Source organism: Stegostoma tigrinum, chromosome 14, assembly GCF_030684315.1.
Source record: "Stegostoma tigrinum isolate sSteTig4 chromosome 14, sSteTig4.hap1, whole genome shotgun sequence".
Taxonomy (NCBI): domain Eukaryota; kingdom Metazoa; phylum Chordata; class Chondrichthyes; order Orectolobiformes; family Stegostomatidae; genus Stegostoma; species Stegostoma tigrinum.
In genome coordinates this window covers 32,115,211-32,135,584 of record NC_081367.1, presented here as the reverse complement: position 1 = coordinate 32,135,584, position 20,374 = coordinate 32,115,211, and the positions used below count along the sequence as shown (strand labels likewise).

The 20,374-nt window shown below is 44.6% G+C and overlaps 1 protein-coding gene across 5 annotated transcripts in view; it reads left to right on the top strand.

Moving 5' to 3' along the window:
* The window catches only part of LOC125457831 (lysosomal amino acid transporter 1 homolog), a 71,472-nt gene that overhangs the window by 11,049 nt on the left and 40,049 nt on the right, over positions 1–20,374 (top strand). For 3 of the 5 annotated variants that reach the window (XM_059651077.1, XM_059651080.1, XM_059651076.1), the window contains exons 2-3: positions 7,845–7,932; positions 15,174–15,503. In XM_059651077.1, the coding sequence (XP_059507060.1) occupies positions 15,313–15,503 (191 nt within the window). In that variant the 5' untranslated portion in view covers positions 7,845–7,932; positions 15,174–15,312. The other 2 variants (XM_059651078.1, XM_059651079.1) reach the window with 2 other exon arrangements.

The following is a 20,374-nucleotide window of genomic DNA, read 5'->3' as shown; positions in this document are numbered from 1 at the left end:
ATAAACTTATAACCACATCAATTTAAAAAAAACAGTTATTTCATTTTGGATTAATCTGTGCGGAAATGTCTAGCACACCTGCAAACTTATATGTTTCTGAACAACAGCAGTGAACAGCTAATTGGCCTTAGTATCTGCTCTGTTGGGCTTGTGAGTCTTTGTTTTACCAACAGAATAATTTATCGTGTATTTCATGAGTATGATTGTCTCGTGTGCTGCTAACCAACATTACCCTGTAGAATGTAATGGAATATTTGTGCACAAACTCAGATCGTATTAAAAATAGCTTCTTTGACTTTCATAACTTTGTTAACATTAAGGCTAATTATATTTCCTGTAGAGCCCCCTCACCATCTTACTAGCTTAAAGACTTTCCCACCTCCTTATTGACCCTCTCTCTGAGGACAGGGGTCCCATCAGTGGAGCTGGTCCCATTGGTCCATCACACCCCACCCCCATCTTCCAGAATTGTTGCTAGAATTCCATGAAAAGGAAATCTGCTTTCCCCCCATTAACCAATAGTCCTGTATTAATTCTCCAAACTTGTTCTGTTTGCTCCTGTACCAATTTGCCGATGGCTTGATCACTGATCTAAAGATTATTACCCTTGATTTCATGCTTTTTGTTTAGAGCCAAACTCCTGATAGTCTTTCAAAATAAAGTCTTCTATTTTTATTGATGTTTGTTCCATTTAGGACCATGACAACTGGGTTTGCCCCTTCCCTTCCAAGTTCCTCTTCAGCCACCCTGCAATATTTCTTACAGTGGCACTGGGGAGGCAACCCTCCCATTATAATTCTTATTTGTGGCTGCAGAGGATGCTATTAATCACCTCATTCACCACCATACCCAAAGTGTCAAGTGATTCCAACTCATACTCCAGATTGACATCAACATCCCCAATCTGGAGGGATTTGAGATGGAGATGTCTCCTTAAGGTGTCATAGCGCAGGACTCAACTATCCACAATATCCCACATTCTGCAATCTGGGCACGCAACCTGCTGTGCTTTGTCTTAGACTAACTTTATTTGTTTATTAAATCAGTGAAAGTATTTATTCAGTGATTTATTTGTTGTAATATTAATTAATGTAATGATTGAACCTTTAAATGTGAGAGTATTTTATTATTTCCAGATTCTAGTTTAGAAAAGAAATCCTTAATGCCCGATGCCTTGCGATGTCTGTCTAAACTTTTTATGGGTGAATACACAGTGGAGGGCACATGGCCACTGCTGGTGTCTCCAGTTAGGTCTGCGCTGTTCCCCCACACTCTCTCTTTTATGCACTGCTGCCATTGCTGGTGATTCTGATTAACCTGGTGGCTAAATATATCAGTTCCCTTCTCCCAGTGAACTGAATCTTTCTCCCAAAATAAACTCTTGTTCTTCAACAAAGTATCGCTCCCAAGTGAAATAGCTACACTGACATTGAGATCACCTGAGTGCCCATCAGATTTCTTCTTTACCAAGGAGTCGGGGTATGAGGAGAACGTTTAGTAAACATACAGATCAACTGGAATACCAGATTGTGAAAATGTTTGCAGCCCAAGATGTAATTTGGCCCACAAACTCTTTGTTAGAGAAATTGTAGACTAATCCCCAGTCCCAATCTTTATTCCCCATGGCATTGCCTCAAATAATCAGAGATGGTTTGTGTTTTTGAATTAAAAGAAATGCCTGGTGAAAAACTGTTCTCTGGTGCGTTCCCCATGTCAACAATATGACCAACCAGAGTTTACTTGCCAGACTATCAGCACCCCTTCCTCATGCAGTATATGACCAGAAGTGAGGATATTTGCTGATGATCAAACGGTGCTGAGCACCGTTTGTGACTCCTAAGAAATCAAAGCAATCCGTATCCAAATGCAGCAAGCTCTGGACAGTATCCAAGCTTGGGTTGAAAATTGGGCAATAATATTCACCCTACACACATGGCAGGCAATGAACATCTCGCGTAAGAGACAGGGTAACTATCATCCTTGATGTTCAAGTGCCTGCGCGATTACAACTCCAACACCACTCCAGAATCTTGACACCATCCAGGGCAAAGCAACCTGCTTGGTTAGCGTTACATCCACAAATAGCCACTTCCTTCATCACTGATGCTCAGTGGCAGCTTTGGATACAATCATCAAAACACAGAGTTTCATCAAGGCCTCTTTAGACAACTCCTTGCAAATCCATGACCACTGTGATCTAGAAGAACTAGGGCAGCAGATACATGTGAACACTACTACCTGTAAGTTCTTATCCAAGCCACTCACTGTCCTGAATTGGAAATCTGTTCATTCATTCATTATCATGCGGTCAAAATTCTGGAATCAAAAGTGAATTTTTTTTAAAAGTTACTTCCTTTGAAGTATGAGATTGCTGACTCTTTCCTGATGAGTATAAAATAAAAAAAAACTTTGACAGAGTGTCTCTGTCTTTTCAGCCATAAATAGTTTTCACTATTCTCGGAATGAAAACGCTTTACTGTTTTGTATGAAATCGAAGTTTGGATTGTTAGATCAGTCTCATATAAACTGGACTTACTGTGTTGGAAATGTGATATGTCGGATTGATCTGTACCTTGAACACTGAGGAATTTTGATATCAAAATATAAGGGAAACTTTCAGATGATAGTGGTGTCCAAGGAAGAACCACAAGGTGAAACATGATATTTTTAGAGTTATGTATGAAACTAACTGATACAAATGAAGTCAGTCCACAGCAATTAAGATGGACTAAAATATTCATAACATTTAGATTTGCATGAAACGAGGGGCTGCACTTGGAATGGTTTTCTGGATAGAGTATTGAAGATAAATAATTGGATGACTGCTGCTTTTTTCAATGGTTAATCTAAACAAAAAGGTAGCAGCTTCCTTTTTCTCTATTTATATATTTTTTTTAAAGAAAACTACCTGTTTCATTTTCCTTAATGTTTCAGAAGTTGGATCTCTTTTTATAATTACTGATCCATAACCGGTCAGTCGGTTCATATATTTTTATTCCAGAAGAAGCCAAGAGTAGATTGTTTTCCTTCAATGGCAGAAATTGCAGCAATAATAGAACATAGAACATAGAACATAGAACAGTACAGCACAGAACAGGCCCTTCAGCCCACAATGTTGTGCCGACCATTGATCCTCATGGATGCACCCTCAAATTTCTGTGACCATATGCATGTCCAGCAGTCTCTTAAATGACCCCAATGACCTTGCTTCCACAACTGCTGCTGGCAACGCATTCCATGCTCTCACAACTCTCTGCGTAAAGAACCTGCCTCTGACATCCCCTCTATACTTTCCACCAACCAGCTTAAAACTATGACCCCTCGTGCTAGCCATTTCTGCCCTGGGAAATAGTCTCTGGCTATCGACTCTATCTATGCCTCTCATTATCTTGTATACCTCAATTAGGTCCCCTCTCCTCCTCCTTTTCTCCAATGAAAAGAGACCGAGCTCAGTCAACCTCTCTTCATAAGATAAGCCCTCCAGTCCAGGCAGCATCCTGGTAAACCTCCTCTGAACCCTCTCCAAAGCATCCACATCTTTCCTATAATAGGGCGCCCAGAACTGGACGCAGTATTCCAAGTGCGGTCTAACCAAAGTTTTATAGAGCTGCAACAAGATCTCACGACTCTTAAACTCAATCCCCCTGTTAATGAAAGCCAAAACACCATATGCTTTCTTAACAACCCTGTCCACTTGGGTGGCCATTTTAAGGGATCTATGTATCTGCACACCAAGATCCCTCTGTTCCTCCACGCTGCCAAGAATCCTATCCTTAATCCTGTACTCAGCTTTCAAATTCGACCTTCCAAAATGCATCACCTCGCATTTATCCAGGTTGAACTCCATCTGCCACCTCTCAGCCCATCTCATATCTCAATAATCATTACAAAACAGATGCCAATATTGTAGAAATGTATCCCATTGAGATTCCCTATGTTCCCTCCTCTAAACCATTTACTGTTTCTTTGTTCCAACTGCTTTGGATGTAATTCAGAGAAGACTTCGCAATTTTTTTTAAGTTATGGGTAATCTGCATGTTTTCAATATTCATTTTTCTTCTTGGTTTACTTTTCACCAAATGCCTAATTTAATCATCACTTGCTTTTCAAATAAACTTGGATTCAACTGTATGCAATAAGATGAAGTGCTTAAAAATGAATCACTTGAAAGACTGAAGACTTGGATAGACTTTCATTGTCCACTGCACAATGTGTATTGATGTTGTTACTCAGCACATTAAAAAATGTCGTGGACCTGGTATACTGGTTTCTGAATTGAAATTTGTTTTTGTTTTGCCCATAATTTAGCTGTCACTGTTCACATTGTGTTCTTCAAATAAAATATTGTTTAAAATGAAAATAAAAAATATCTTAAAATCACAGGAAGTGTCAAGTAAAATTTGCGTGTATGTTTATGAAAATGAGGATCTCCACAGGTTTACAGTTGAAATTGTTAGGGGGTCCTGTCAGATCTTTGAGGAAGCAATTTATCCATTCAAAATTATACAGTCTGCGTTGTGCTGTCATTAACCATATCTAAAATATTACAACACTTTTTAGACCACTTACACCTGATAATTTGATGTGAGATTTATGATTCTACCTTTTGAGGAGTGAAGGAACAAAAATATTCTGTACAGTTGAGGGAAGTAGGTTGATAGTTAGTTAATAGCCAGTTTCTGTTCCATAGATTAAAATTTACAATGCTAATTAGCTAAATTTGATATAACTTCCAGGTGTTTCTCTTTATTATATTTTCCATATCTGTTCTCATTTGCATAGTAGTAAGGTGCCTAAAATGCATGAAAACCTCACACCAAAAGAAGAAATACAATTCAAAAAGGATAAGGGAAAGGATTTTATAAGAAATGTTTGAATGAATGAGTTGAAATCTTTGCAATTTAAAATTATTTAAATTTAGAAACACTTATGCCAAGAAGCACAATGCCTGGAGACCAATTCATGTTAATGTAGGACTGATAGCCTGCCTGTTGCATACATCTTGTGACTTTTCCAAACAGTTTGATAGATGGCCAACAAGCAGACAATCCAATCCTATATTACTGGTTTTTAGATCCATGGTGTATTTCTGGGCTGTTCGGTGCTGCATGAAGAAGGGAGCAACTGTGGAACTTTTTTAAGAAAGTAAAATTGGCCGCTCTGATTATAATCACTTCCTATGGCTATTCATAAAGTAGCATCAGCAGGTATGATGGGATGAGATACATAAAGCGGAGAGTAAAAATAGGATCAAGTGTCTACTGAGTAGTTTAGGTTTGAATTTTAAGTTAGTATTGAACAATCATGGAATGTGTTGCATTGTGCTCAGATATAGCCATGAAATGGGTCTTTGTAATCAGAACCTTTTAATGAATTATGTGCGTTACCATTTTACAGCAAGACATTCTAAACGCTTGCTATCATACGACTTGATGTCACTGCTAGTAGTACAATCAGTTGTCCAACTTGATTGTTGCTTCCCTTATAATACAGAATGGTGAGTGAATTTCTCTGATCTCAGCCACTTGTAGAAATGATTTCAGCCTTTAGATTCCTCCTAGGTTATTGAAAGTATCTGGCAACTTTTCATGTTGCAGTAAATTTCAGTTCTTCTGATGGTCCAGTCAGTCAGATTAATGATAGTGATCCAACAGAATAGATGTCCCAGGGAAAATGTCCAATTGTTGATGGTTCACGCTCAGCTTGTTTGAGTCGAGCAGCCTGACTACACTTGTTGTCTTGTCACATGTAATGAAGGAAAGCTGAGTACACATTGGAACTGTACCCCAGCAAGAAATCTGCATCTTCGGAAGAAATGGAGGAGAGGAAAGAAATAACATAAGCAAAAAAAATCAGCATGTTCTGTGGGCTTGTTTTACATCCAGCAACTGTACACTTGGCATTAACCTTATTAAGTCACAGATCATTGTATGCATGTAATAATTACTCCCGCATATTGATCTCCAACATAATGGCCTTGATTTTTGTTTACTTTTGTTAAGCAGTACACAGAAGAAAGCTTAGAAACTTCAGAGAGAAAAACAACAGCCTTCTGGCCCTTTCCAACCTGTCCTTTCTAATTTATCTTAGGATAAATCAATGGACATATAATTTTCTATCCTTCAAATATATGAAAGGGTAAGTTTATTTTACTACAGTCAAAGATCTGACAGTAGCTTCAAATAACTTTACTGTGGAGGATCAAAAGGTGTTTTTGCATTCTTTCAGACCATCAACTATTTCTAGAAGATGAAGGAGCCACCCTTAAGAACTGGAGTACAAAAATTCAATAAAGGAAAAGAACTGCTCATGCTGGAAATATGAAACAAAAACAAATTTATGGAGAAACCCAGTACGCATGGCAGCGTCTGTGGAGAGAAAGCAGAGTTAATGTTTCAGGTCCAGTGACCCTTGGCAAATTCAAGGCTGACACAGCAATGCTGAACTGTTGGGGGTGATGTCTTTTAGATGAGTTAAGGTTCGTCTGAGATGTTAAGGATCCCGTGGTGTTGTTTTGATGAGGAGCAGGATTTGATTTCCCCAGTATGCTTGCCAATATTGATCCTTCAGCCAATGTCACAAAATCCAATTAACTGATGATTTTCACGTAACTATTTGTTTTATGGAGCTTTCTGTGTGCTAATGGGCTACCGTTTACCTAAATTACAATAGAGATACTACAGAAGTATCAGAGATAATGGGAACTGCAGATGCTGGAGAATTCCAAGATAATAAAATGTAAGGCTGGATGAACACAGCAGGCCAAGCAGCATCTCAGGAGCACAAAAGCTGATGTTTCGGGCCTAGACCCTTCATCAGAGAGGGGGATGGGGAGAGGGAACTGGAATAAATAGGGAGAGAGGGGGAGGCGGACCGAAGATGGAGAGTAAAGAAGATAGGTGGAGAGAGTATGGGTGGGGAGGTAGGGAGGGGATAGGTCAGTCCAGGGAAGACGGACAGGTCAAGGAGGTGGGATGAGGTTGGTAGGTAGCTGGGGGTGCGGCTTGGGGTGGGAGGAAGGGATGGGTGAGAGGAAGAACAGGTTAGGGAGGCCGAGACAGGTTGGACTGATTTTGGGATGCAGTGGGTGGGGGGGGAAGAGCTGGGCTGGTTGTGTGGTGCAGTGGGAGGAGGGGACGAACTGGGCTGGTTTAGGGATGCAGTAGGGGAAGGGGAGATTTTGAAACTGGTGAAGTCCACATTGATACCATGTGGCTGCAGGGTTCCCAGGCGAAATATGAGTTCCGCCTGGGAACCCTGCAGCCACATGGTATCAATGTGGACTTCACCAGTTTCAAAATCTCCCCTTCCCCTACTGCATCCCTAAACCAGCCCAGTTCGTCCCCTCCTCCCACTGCACCACACAACCAGCCCAGCTCTTTCCCCCCCCCCACTGCATCCCAAAACCAGTCCAACCTGTCTCGGCCTCCCTAACCGGTTCTTCCTCTCACCCATCCCTTCCTCCCACCCCAAGCCGCACCCCCAGCTACCTACCAACCTCATCCCACCTCCTTGACCTGTCCGTCTTCCCTGGACTGACCTATCCCCTCCCTACCTCCCCACCCATACTCTCTCCACCTATCTTCTTTACTCTCCATCTTCGGTCCGCCTCCCCCTCTCTCCCTATTTATTCCAGTTCCCTCTCCCCATCCCCCTCTCTGATGAAGGGTCTAGGCCCGAAACATCAGCTTTTGTGCTCCTGAGATGCTGCTTGGCCAGCTGTGTTCATCCAGCCTCACATTTTATTATCTTACTACAGAAGTAGTTGATTTACCATTAATCATTTTGGGATATTCTGTGGTCATGCAAGAAGTACTATAAAGTCTTTTTATTTTGTCACTTAGGAGCCCTTGAAAAGGCCGATGAGACTTTCATGAATCTGCAGAAAGACTGAAGGCAAAGGAAACCCAACATATAGAAATGATTCTGCTGGTGAGTGCTGGAACAGCTGAATTGGAGGTTGTGCTTTTTGAGATGGTTGCATAGAGGAGTTTCCGCTGTGACATTATCTCAAAAACCGTGTATGCTAGAAGCAGGCTAAGGCTGCAGCTGACTAGCATCGTCACTTACTGTTATCATTTCTAGGACCATAGAATTACACAGCTCAGTGGAGGCCATTTAGCCCCTTGTTCCTGTCCCAGCTCTATATGGAAGCCCCTCAATTTGTCCCACTTCCCGACCACTTGCACATAGCACTGTAATTTTTGCTCCTTTTAATTGCAGGTCAGTTATACTTTATCTGTCCTAAAAACGGAAGGTCTTTTTGAAAGAATAGACCTGAACAGACCTGTAAACCCGCGATAACCCGGTGTGAAGCTGGATGAACACAGCAGGCCAAGCAGCATCAGAAGAGCAGGAAAGTTGACGTTTTGGGTCGAGACCCTTCTCTCTGAAGAAGTGTCTGGACCCGAAGCGTCAACTTTCCTGTTCCTCTGATGCTGCTTACCTGCTGTGTGCTCCCAGCTTCGTGCCGTGTTATCTCAGATTCTCCAGCATCGACAGTTCCTACTAGACCTGTAAACCCACTGAGTTCAGGTGCTTTGGAAAAGAAATCTTACATTTTTAGTCAGTTCAGAACCATTTGTGCCAAGTGAGTTCTTTTCCAAAGTCAGACAGTTCATTCCAGATCAACATAACAACTACAACAGCTTCCCTTGAGCTAGGTATATCTTTACTTCCTTATGATGGTAAATGACTTCATTTTTACTGGAGTCCCTGATGCTACACTTTATCAAATGCTGCCTTGATGTCAAGGGCTGTCACTATCACTACATCTTCGAATTCACCTCTTTTGTCCTTGTTTTGGCCCAATACTGCAAATCACGTTTGGAACTGAGTGGCCCTGGCCAAACATAAACTGGGCAATTGCAATTGACAGTTGTGAAGCAAGTGGGAAAAGTAGTAATATCCTAATTCTCTTCAAACAGTAAAAGCTAAATTAGAATACAGCAATTTTTCATTTTGAGTAACTTATTAAAAATGCGGTAAGTAGTGAAAATAGTCAAAGTAATTTTCCTATTTATGCATTCACCAACTGAAAGTATTTTCCACCAATTTCCAGCTTTCTGTTGTCACCTCCTTATGCACTGACCTACCCCTTTATAGGAGAACAGTTTCAGGGGCAGTATTCAGCCTTTGGTATCTTCTGTGAAGCTTCTTTCGCTTCGGCGCGAGCCACTGAATGCTGGTAGGCCGTAAAAGCACAGTTGAGCTCAATTCTAATCTCAGTTTTATTTTCAACAAAATGAAATAGTGTTGTTGTTTTTCCCACCCATTCCTTCTCATCCATGGCATTCGGTCAGATGTATTGCTGTCAGCATCTGGTTGAAATTCACTGAACAATGAAGCCTTTACAAAAGAAAATGAATGCTCCACGGTCATGACACGCAGGATCTTGTTTGTGATTATGATTAGAATGTTATTGTCTCCTTAAATCTGGGCTGTTTGTCATCTACTAATCTAGTGTAGTGATTGGAACCACTACACTGCAAGGTTTCTGATTGGGGTTGTTAATCTGGGCCAATCAGGAAAACCTTGGCTGACCAATATAACCAGGAGAATAGTATCAGTGATAATGGGAACTGCAGATGCTGGAGAATTCCAAGATAATAAAATGTGAAGCTGGATGAACACAGCAGGCCCAGCACATCTCAGGAGCACAAAAGCTGATGTTTCGGGCCTAGACCCTCTCTGATGAAGGGTCTAGGCCCGAAACGTCAGCTTTTGTGCTCCTGAGATGCTGCTGGGCCTGCTGTGTTCATCCAGCCTCACATTTTATTAACCAGGAGAATGATCATTTAAAAAAAAGTCACCAGGAGATGAGAATCTCCTCAGTTGAGGACAGACTCTGAGCTGGCTGGCCACAGTCAGTGTTACTGTGCCCTAGTAAATAAAGGGCGACATAGTGATGGGACACCTGCCTCTGTGCAGTTATTTCACCCAGATACAAGACACAAGTGTCCAATTTGAACCCAGCTCTGTTTAAATACTGGCACTTCCATAATGGATTCATCTGATGGCAATCAGGAACAGGACCTCATGTTCTGATGTGTACTTTGAGCTAAGAATTGAACGGTCATGGAAAAAAAACTTAGCCCTTTCTGATATGCAGGGCTTAAGCCCTTTTATTGAAGAATTATGATACTAATAAGTGGGTGGCACGGTGGCTCAGTGGTTAGCTCTGCTGCCTCACGGCGCCAGGGACCCAGGTTCAATTCCACCCATGGGCGACTGTCTGTCTGTGTGGAGTTTGCACATTCTCCCTGTGTCTGCGTGAGTCTCCTCTGGGTGCTCCGGTTCCTCCCACAGTCCAAAGATGTGCAGGTTAGGTGGATTGGCCATGCTAAATTGCCCGGAGTTTTAAGGGATGCGTAGCTGAGGTGAGTTATAAGGAAATGGGTCTGGGTGGGATGCTCCAAGGGTCGTTGTGAATTTGTTGGGCCAAAGGGCCTGCTTCCACACTGTAGGGATTCTGTTCTATTACATTAGGAAAATTAAAACCTGTTGCTTTTTGTCCAAGAGAAGATTTTATAGAGTGAGCTACTAGCTGTTCAAAATGCTGAAGTGATAGGACAGGTAGAAGTAAAAAGACAAGGGAATACTCAATGAATGAAAGAACACTAGGAAGCTCAGAGGAACAGAGGTATCTTTAGGCTTCTTCTCATTCACAGTATGAGGGTATCACTGGCTAGGCCAGCATTTATTGCCCATCCCTAATTGCCTAGACTTGGTAAGGAGGGCAATTTCCTCTCTTAAAGGACATTAATGAACTAGATAGATGTTCCTGACAATTGACAATGAAGCCATGGTCATCCATTAGGCCCTTAATTCCAGATTTTGTTTTTGTTGAATCTTAAGTCCACCATCTGCCATGGTAAATTTGAACCGGGGTCCTGGATTAATAGTCCAGTAATAATACCACAAGGCCACCGCCTCCCCATTTTTCCTCCACCTAGAAGATATCGGGACAGATTAGCAGACTAGTTATGAAGGCATATGAAACAGTTGCCTTTATCAGATGTGATATTGATTATAAGGACAGGGAAATTATGGAGGAGCTGTACAAAACTGTTTGGCCACAGCTGGAGCATGGTGTGTAGTAATTGTTCTCGAGGGGTTTGGGAGCAAATTCACTAGGATGTTGTCTGGAATGGAGCAGTTTAGCTATGAAGAGCGGATGAATAAGATCAGGCTGTTTAATGTGGAGCAGAGGAGATCCAGTTGAAGGCAAATTATCAGCATGAATGGGAAATTGGTTGAGTGGCAGAAAACAGGGAATTGGAATAATGGATATGTGCTCAAAATGGCAGGACATGATTAATGGAAATCCAACTGGGATCTGAGTTGAGGTCTAAATTATTCACAATATCTATTAATGCTTTCGATAATGGCAAAAAAAGTCAAATATCCAAATATGCTGATGACACAAAATTGGACAGACTTGTAGACAGTCTTGATGACAACATAGAATTACATAAGGATATTAATAGATTAGATGGATGGGCAAAGCTGTGGGAGGTGGCTTTTAATAGAATCAAATGTGAGGTTATCCATTTCGAATGGAGAAAGGATAGATCAGGGTATTTTCTTAGAAGGTGCCAAGTTAAATTTCCAATGAGACTTCGGGGTTCAGGTGCACGTTTCTTTTAAAATGTCACACCAACAGTTGCAGAAAATAGTCAAGAGGGCTGGCCTTTATGTCTAAAAGGCTGAAGTATAGGGTCACAGATGTTAATGCTGCAGTTATACAAGACACTGGTTAGACCATGCTTGGAGTACTGTGAGCAGATCTGGGCATCACACCTTAGGAATAGTAAGAACTGCTGATGCTGGAGTCAGAGATAGGTTTGGAGCTGGAGGAACACAGCAGACCAGGCAGCATCAGAGGAACAGGAAAGCTGACGCTTTGCGTCGGGGGTAGCTATGGAGTCGTGACCTGAAACATCAGCTTTCCTGCTCCACTGATGCTTCCTGGCCTGCTGTGTTCCTCCAGCTCCACACTGTGTTACACGTTAGGAATGATGTTTTGGCCGTGGAGCAAGTTCAGTGCTGGTTTACAAGGATGATAGCTGGACTCGGTGGGGGGGTTGCGGTTAAGTTGTGAGGAGAGATTAGACAAATTAGGCCTTTCTTCTTGAGAATTTAGCAGGTTAAGGGGTGATCTAAGTGAGGTCTTCGGGATATTAACCAAGAGAGACAGGGTAGATAAAGATAAATTATTTCCACAGGTTGAAAATTCTAGAACCAGGGAGCTTAGACAAAGAATTGAGGCCAGGCCATTTAGGCAAGATGTTAGAAAGCATTTCGACATGCAAAGAGTAGTAGAGTTATGGAACTCCCTTCCTCAAAAGGCAGTTGATGCTCATTCTGTTGTTAACTTTAAATCTGAGCCAATTTTTTTTATTAAGCTGGGTTATCAAGTGATTTTGGGTCAAGGCAAGCAAATGGAGTTAGGTCATAGATCAGCCATGATCCTATTGAATGGCAGAGCAGGCTCAAGGGGCTGAATGGCCTACTCCTGTTCCTGTATCAGCAAGGGGATCATTATGGCGGTGTATAAGATTATAAGGGACATGCACAGGGTGGATAGAAAATAGCTGTTCTTAGTTAAAGGATCATTAACAAAGGAGAATCGTTTCAAGGTGAAAGACTGGAGGTTTAGAGGGGATTTGAGGAAAAGTTTTTCATTCACAGAATGGTGGGAACCTGGTGTGCACTGCTGGGAAAATAGATGGGGCGGCTTACCTCACAACCTTCAGAAAGTACTCGGAAGAGCACTTGGACAAGCACAAGAGATCATTCAGAGCTATGGGCCAAGTTTTGGAATGTGGGCCTGTTGTAGAAGTAGAATACTTTTTGAAGTTCCAAACTTGATATACCGAAAGCCCTTTCCTGTGGTTCAGTGATTCAATGTTATAGAATTACACTGTTTCCAGTGACAGATGTTAAGAAGTTATGTAATTTAGTACAAGGTAGTTCAGAAATCGCAGTGAAAAGAATATTTTTAGACAGAGCATTGAGGTGCTCTGAAATGTACAAAGTTATTGGATAATGGATTAAATAGGCATTGGAACGAAAATGATATCAGAACAGAGCAAGTACATAGGAGCCAGCCACTTTACAATGAACGTCCAGTCCCTATACACCTGCATTCCGCATGCATAGGGCCTCAAGGCCCTCTGCTTCTTCCTGTCCGGCAGGCCCGACCAGTCCCCCTCCACCGACACCCTCATCCGCCTAGCCGAACTCGTCCTCACCCTCAACAACTTCTCTTTTGACTCCTCCCACTTCCTACAGACTAAGGGGGTGGCCATGGGCACCCGCATGGGCCCCAGCTATGCCTGCCTCTTTGTAGGTTACGTGGAACAGTCCCTCTTCCGCACCTGCGCAGGCCCCAAACCCCACCTCTTCCTCCGGTACATTGATGATTGTATCGGCGCCGCCTCTTGCTCCCCAGAGGAGCTCGAACAGTTCATCCACTTCACCAACACCTTCCACCCCAACCTTCAGTTCACCTGGGCCATCTCCAGCACATCCCTCACCTTCCTGGACCTCTCAGTCTCCATCTCAGGCAACCAGCTTGTAACTGATGTCCATTTCAAGCCCACCGACTCCCACAGCTACCTAGAATACACCTCCTCCCACCCACCCTCCTGCAAAAATTCCATCCCCTATTCCCAATTCCTCCGCCTCCGCCGCATCTGCTCCCACGACAAGACATTCCACTCCCGCACATCCCAGATGTCCAAGTTTTTCAAGGACCGCAACTTTCCCCCCACAGTGATCGAGAACGCCCTTGACCGCGTCTCCCGCATTTCCCACAACACATCCCTCACACCCCGCCCCCGCCACAACCGCCAAAAAAGGATCCCCCTCGTTCTCACACACCACCCCACCAACCTCCGGATACAATGCATCATCCTCTGACACTTCCGCCACCTACAATCCGACCCCACCACCCAAGACATTTTTACATCCCCACCCCTGTCTGCTTTCCGGAGAGACCACTCTCTCCGTGATTCCCTTGTTCGCTCCACACTGCCCTCCAACCCCACCGCACCCGGCACCTTCCCCTGCAACCGCAGGAATTGCTACACTTGCCCCCACACCTCCTCCCTCACCCCTATCTCAGGCCCCAAGATGACATTCCACATTAAGCAGAGGTTCACCTGCACATCTGCCAATGTGGTATACTGCATCCACTGTACCCGGTGTGGCTCCCTCTACATTGGGGAAACCAAGCAGAGGCTTGGGGACCGCTTTGCAGAATACCTCCGCTCAGTTCGCAACAAACAACTGCACCTCCCAGTCGCAAACCATTTCCACTCCCCCTCCCATTCTCTAGATGACATGTCCATCATGGGCCTCCTGCAGTGCCACAATGATGCCACCCGAAGGTTGCAGGAACAGCAACTCATATTCTGCCTGGGAACCCTGCAGCCTAATGGTATCAATGTGGACTTCACCAGTTTCAAAATCTCCCCTTCCCCTACTGCATCCCTAAACCAGCCCAGTTCATCCCCTCCCCCCACTGCACCACACAACCAGCCCAGCTCTTCCCCCCCACCCACTGCATCCCAAAACCAGTCCAACCTGTCTCTGCCTCCCTAACCTGTTCTTCCTCTCACCCATCCCTTCCTCCCACCCCAAGCCGCACCCCCATCTACCTACTAACCTCATCCCACCTCCTTGACCTGTCCGTCTTCCCTGGACTGACCTATCCCCTCCCTACCTCCCCACCTACACTCTCTCCACCTATCTTCTTTACTCTCCATCTTCGGTCCGCCTCCCCCTCTCTCCCTATTTATTCCAGTTCCCTCTCCCCATCCCCCTCTCTGATGAAGGGTCTAGGCCCGAAACGTCAGCTTTTGTGCTCCTGAGATGCTGCTTGGCCTGCTGTGTTCGTCCAGCCTCACATTTTATTATCTTGGATTCTCCAGCATCTGCAGTTCCCATTATCTCTGATATGTACAGACTCGTTGTGCCTTTGCCCATTTTTTATTTGTTATTGCACTCTATGTGACTTTAAATTCTTTGAGTGGGCCTTCTACTATTTCTTGTTCATATCTGTGAGGGATAACATCCTTTTCTGAATTTATGATGATTTTTCATGGAAATGATTCAAGTCACTTTAAATTCTAGATCTGAACCAATGCAAAGGCATTTTTTTTCAGGGTGACTCATGTTGAAACTGCAACAGGATCTGTTCAGCTGATAAGATCTGTGACTAACTATAAAGAGACAAGTTCCTGGAGCAAGGTCCAGGCTCAGGATACTGCAGTCGCCCATCTCTCGTTTTCCTCTATTAACATCATGAGAGTTTTACTCCAATTTTCGAAGAATTACCATGAATCCAATGCCACTGTGGGAAAGAATGGTCTGTTATGTGGAAATGAAAGTTGGATATCTTCTGTGATGGAAGAATGTGTGCAGAATCTTTGGGAACTCTGGAGTGCAGTTCTAGGACTTGCCTCAATTTGCTGTTTTCTCTTTGCTTCTTTACCGTAAGTTTAAAAAAAACATAAATCCATAGTTCTTTCAATCCAGCTGTACATTTTTATGATTTTTATTGTGTTGATTTTACTTTGTATTCCAAAAGCACATTGATATTTAAATCGCGACATACAATAAATCTAAAGTTGAAACATAAATTTCATCGAAAAGTAATTAGATCCTGCAGTAATAATGTGTACAATAATAAATAGCTTCCAAACAATAAAGGGGTACCATGAATCTTCTATGTGCTTTATGCCTGAATGAGTTTTGAAGGAACTGAAAGCGTATGTACAAATATACCTTTTGAATCAATGTCTGTAATTGTTATTGTATGAGTTATGTTTAATGGTCTTATTTAACTTAATGCTTATTATATGATAATTATAATTTAGGTCTTAGTGATCATATAATAACCAGGACGTTAGTTAAGCATAATTCACTCAGTGTACATTTAGTAATAGATCTTGTGGAGTGGCTAGTCCTAAAAAGATGGGCAACAGCTTGCCACTTCAACCCCAACTTGGTGACATCATTGGCACGTGCGCATATGGAGACTGCCCATGGTCTGTTGTGGCCAGCTGGCACCAAGGGTTGCTGGAGCCATTGTGCTGTTATGGATAGGACCCCATATTTAAATCAAGAGAGAAGGCAGAAATTTGTGGGTACAGATAGACCTGGAGGTCCTGGAATATGAATCACTAAAAGCTACCTTGTAGTTACAGCAGCCTCACTGAGGAAACAATTAGAGTGTGGCCTTCAATGCAAAGGGAGTGGAGAATAAAAGCAGGAAAGAGTGCTACACCTAAACAGAACCTGAACTAATTGCGTCTGGAGACTTGTACAGTATTGATCTCCTTACTTAAGGAAGGTATATTTCATATGGAAGCAGTTTGGAGAATGTTCACACTCCTCCGATAATGTGGAGTTGTGAGATGCAAGGTGAAGCGTTCATAGGAGTTTAGAAGGGTGCGGAGCAGTTTTATTGAAAAATCCGATTCTGAGAGCTTGCTAGATTTGATGTTGGGATAATGTCTCCTATCCTTGTGGAGAATTCTGGAACTTGGGAATTGGGCACTGTTTGAAAATAAGGGACATTCCATTTAAGATGGAAAAGAAGAGAAATTATTCTCTTGAGGGTCATTAGAGTTTAAAATTCTCCTACACTGAGTGGAGGCTGGAATTTCGAACACATTCAAAGCTGAGGTAGATAAACTTTTGACAAGAAAGTTGAGTTATGGGAGATAGTCAGGAAGCTAAAGTGAAGTTGCAATCATATCAAAGATTTTATCAAATGATGGAGTAGGCTGAAGGAAACAATTGGCCTATCCCACTCCTTTTTTCTTATGATCCTTTTGTGCAGTATTTCAATACATCAACAATCTCAAAATGTAGCCTCTTTTCATTTTTGTGTCACTTTATTTGCAGGTTGACTTTTATTGTTTTTTTTCTTTTCCTGCAATTGGATGAGTACTGTTCATCCTTCTCAGTTTCACACCTCCACAGATACTTTGTTTTCTTCTTTCATCTCATAATGACTCCCTTTGGCCTTGTAACACCAACTCTATCGTTATTTAATCTCTCCTCTCTTCCGACCTTTTTGCCTTACGATTTGAAAACATTTCTAATTTTTCCAATGAAAGATCCCAGATTTTCATGATTAACAAATGATGGGCTTGGAACAGCTATAAATAGTGACAAAAGAATCATTGTCAACAGCTACTGCCTCAGGTAATGGAGATCTTTTATTAAGCCCTCTTACATCTACAGCTGTTTTGATTCTATTTTTAGCCAGTTCCTGCAATTTGCTGAGTCCTCTACCCATAAGTTGCACGGTTCTCCTGGGCCAATTAGAATACTGGAGCAGTATATCAAAGCTCCTGCATTTCATTGGATGACAACATTTCTAGGAACTGAACAGTCATAAGTATGCAACACAAACAGTAGATACTCAAAAGCTGACATTTAGTTGTACAAGTCAATCAGACCATCCTCCCAGACCTCCCACTGACTGAGGACGAACGGTCAGTCCTTAGCAAGGGGCTCACCTTTGTCCCCCTACAACCACACATCAACGAATACCAGTCACGGTCGGACATAGAGCAGTTTTTCCGCCGTCTTCGCCTCCATGCCTACTTCTTCAACCGGGAACCCAACCCTCCTTCCACTGACCCCTTCACCCGCTTCCAACACAAGTCCTCCTCCTGGACACCACCCCCAGGCCTCCTACCCTCCCTCGACCTCTTCATCTCCAACTGCTGTCGAGACATAAGCGCCTCAACCTCTCCACCCCTCTCACCCACTCCAACCTCTCCCCCGCAGAACGGGCAGCCCTCCGCTCCCTCCGCTCCAACCCCAACCTCACCATCAAACCCGCAGACAAGGGTGGCGCAGTGGTAGTATGGCGCACTGACCTCTACAGCGCCGAGGCCAGACGCCAACTCTCCGACACCACCTCCTACCGCCTCCTCGATCATGACCCCACACCTGAGCACCAAACCATCATCTCCAACACCATTCACGACCTCATCACCTCAGGGGACCTCCCACCCACAGCCTCCAACCTCATTGTTCCCCAACCCCGCACGGCCCGCTTCTATCTCCTTCCCAAAATCCACAAACCTGCCTGCCCTGGTCGACCCATCGTCTCAGCCTGCTCCTGCCCCACCGAACTCATCTCCACCTATCTGGACTCCATTTTCTCCCCTTTGGTCCAGGAACTCCCCACCTACGTCCGTGACACCACCCACGCCCTCCACCTCCTCCAGGACTTCCAATTCCCTGGCCCCCAACACCTCATATTCACCATGGACGTCCAGTCCCTGTACACCTGCATTCCGCATGGAGATGGCCTCAAGGCCCTCCGCTTCTTCCTGTCCCGCAGGCCCGACCAGGCCCCCTCCACCGACACTCTCATCCGCCTAGCTGAATTCGTCCTCACACTCAACAACTTCTCTTTTGACTCCTCCCACTTCCTACAGACTAAGGGGGTGGCCATGGGCACCCGCATGGGCCCCAGCTATGCCTGCCTCTTTGTAGGTTACGTGGAACAGTCCCTCTTCCGCACCTACACAGGCCCCAAACCCCACCTCTTCCTCCGGTACATTGATGATTGTATCGGCGCCGCCTCTTGCTCCCCAGAGGAGCTCGAACAGTTCATCCACTTCACCAACACCTTCCACCCCAACCTTCAGTTCACCTGGGCCATCTCCAGCACATCCCTCACCTTCCTGGACCTCTCAGTCTCCATCTCAGGCAACCAGCTTGTAACTGATGTCCATTTCAAGCCCACCGACTCCCACAGCTACCTAGAATACACCTCCTCCCACCCACCCTCCTGCAAAAATTCCATCCCCTATTCCCAATTCCTCCGCCTCCGCCGCATCTGCTCCCATGACAAGACATTCCACTCCCGCACATCCCAGATGTCCAAGTTCTTTAAGGACCGCAACTTCCCCCCCACGGTGATTGAGAACGCCCTTGACCACGTCTCCCGCATTTCCCGCGACACATCCCTCACACCCTGCCCCCGCCACCACCGCCCCAAGAGGATCCCCCTCGTTCTCACACACCACCCTACCAACCTCCGGATACAACGCATTATCCTCCGACACTTCCGCCATTTACAATCCGACCCTACCACCCAAGACATTTTTCCATCCCCTCCCCTGTCTGCTTTCCGGAGAGACCACTCTCTCCGTGACTCCCTTGTTCGCTCCACACTGCCCTCCAACCCCACCACACCCGGCACCTTCCCCTGCAACCGCAGGAAATGCTACACTTGTCCCCACACCACCTCCCTCACCCCCATCCCAGGCGCCAAGATGACATTCCACATTAAGCAGAGGTTCACCTGCACATCTGCCAATGTGGTATACTGCATCCACTGTACCCGGTGCGGCTTCCTCTACATTGGGGAAACCAAGCGGAGGCTTGGGGACCGCTTTGCAGAACACCTCCGCTCAGTTCGCAACAAACAACTGCACCTCCCAGTCGCAAACCATCTCCACTCCCCCTCCCATTCTCTTGATGACATGTCCATCATGGGCCTCCTGCACTGCCACAATGATGCCACCCGAAGGTTGCAGGAACAGCAACTCATATTCCGCCTGGGAACCCTGCAGCCATATGGTATCAATGTGGACTTCACCAGTTTCAAAATCTCCCCTTCCCCCACTGCATCCCTAAACCAGCCCAGTTCATCCCCTCCCCCCACTGCACCACACAACCAGCCCAGCTCTTCCCCCCCACCCACTGCATCCCAAAACCAGTCCAACCTGTCTCTGCCTCCCTAACCTGTTCTTCCTCTCATCCATCCCTTCCTCCCACCCCAAGCCGCACCCCCATCTACCTACTAACCTCATCCCCCCTCCTTGACCTGTCCGTCTTCCCTGGACTGACCTATCCCCTCCCTACCTCCCCACCTACACTCTCTCCACCTATCTTCTTTACTCTCCATCTTCGGTCCGCCTCCCCCTCTCTCCCTATTTATTCCAGTTCCCTCCCCCCACCCCCCTCTCTGATGAAGGGTCTAGGCCCGAAACGTCAGCTTTTGTGCTCCTGAGATGCTGCTTGGCCTGCTGTGTTCATCCAGCCTCACATCTTATTATGTTGGAATCTCCAGCATCTGCAGTTCCCATTATCTCTCAATCAGAGCCTGAAAGGGTTAACAAACATCACAATGTAAGCTGTGCCCATCAGAATATAAAAGACTGCTCATGGAAGGAACAGACCAGTTTAGTGAGATTGATTTGGCTCAGTTGGCTGGACAACTAGTTTGTGATGCCAGCTGGTATGGATAAGACTCCATATTTAAATCAAGAGAGAAGGCAGAAATTGGTGAGTACAGATAGATCTGGAGGCCCTGGTATTTGAATCACTA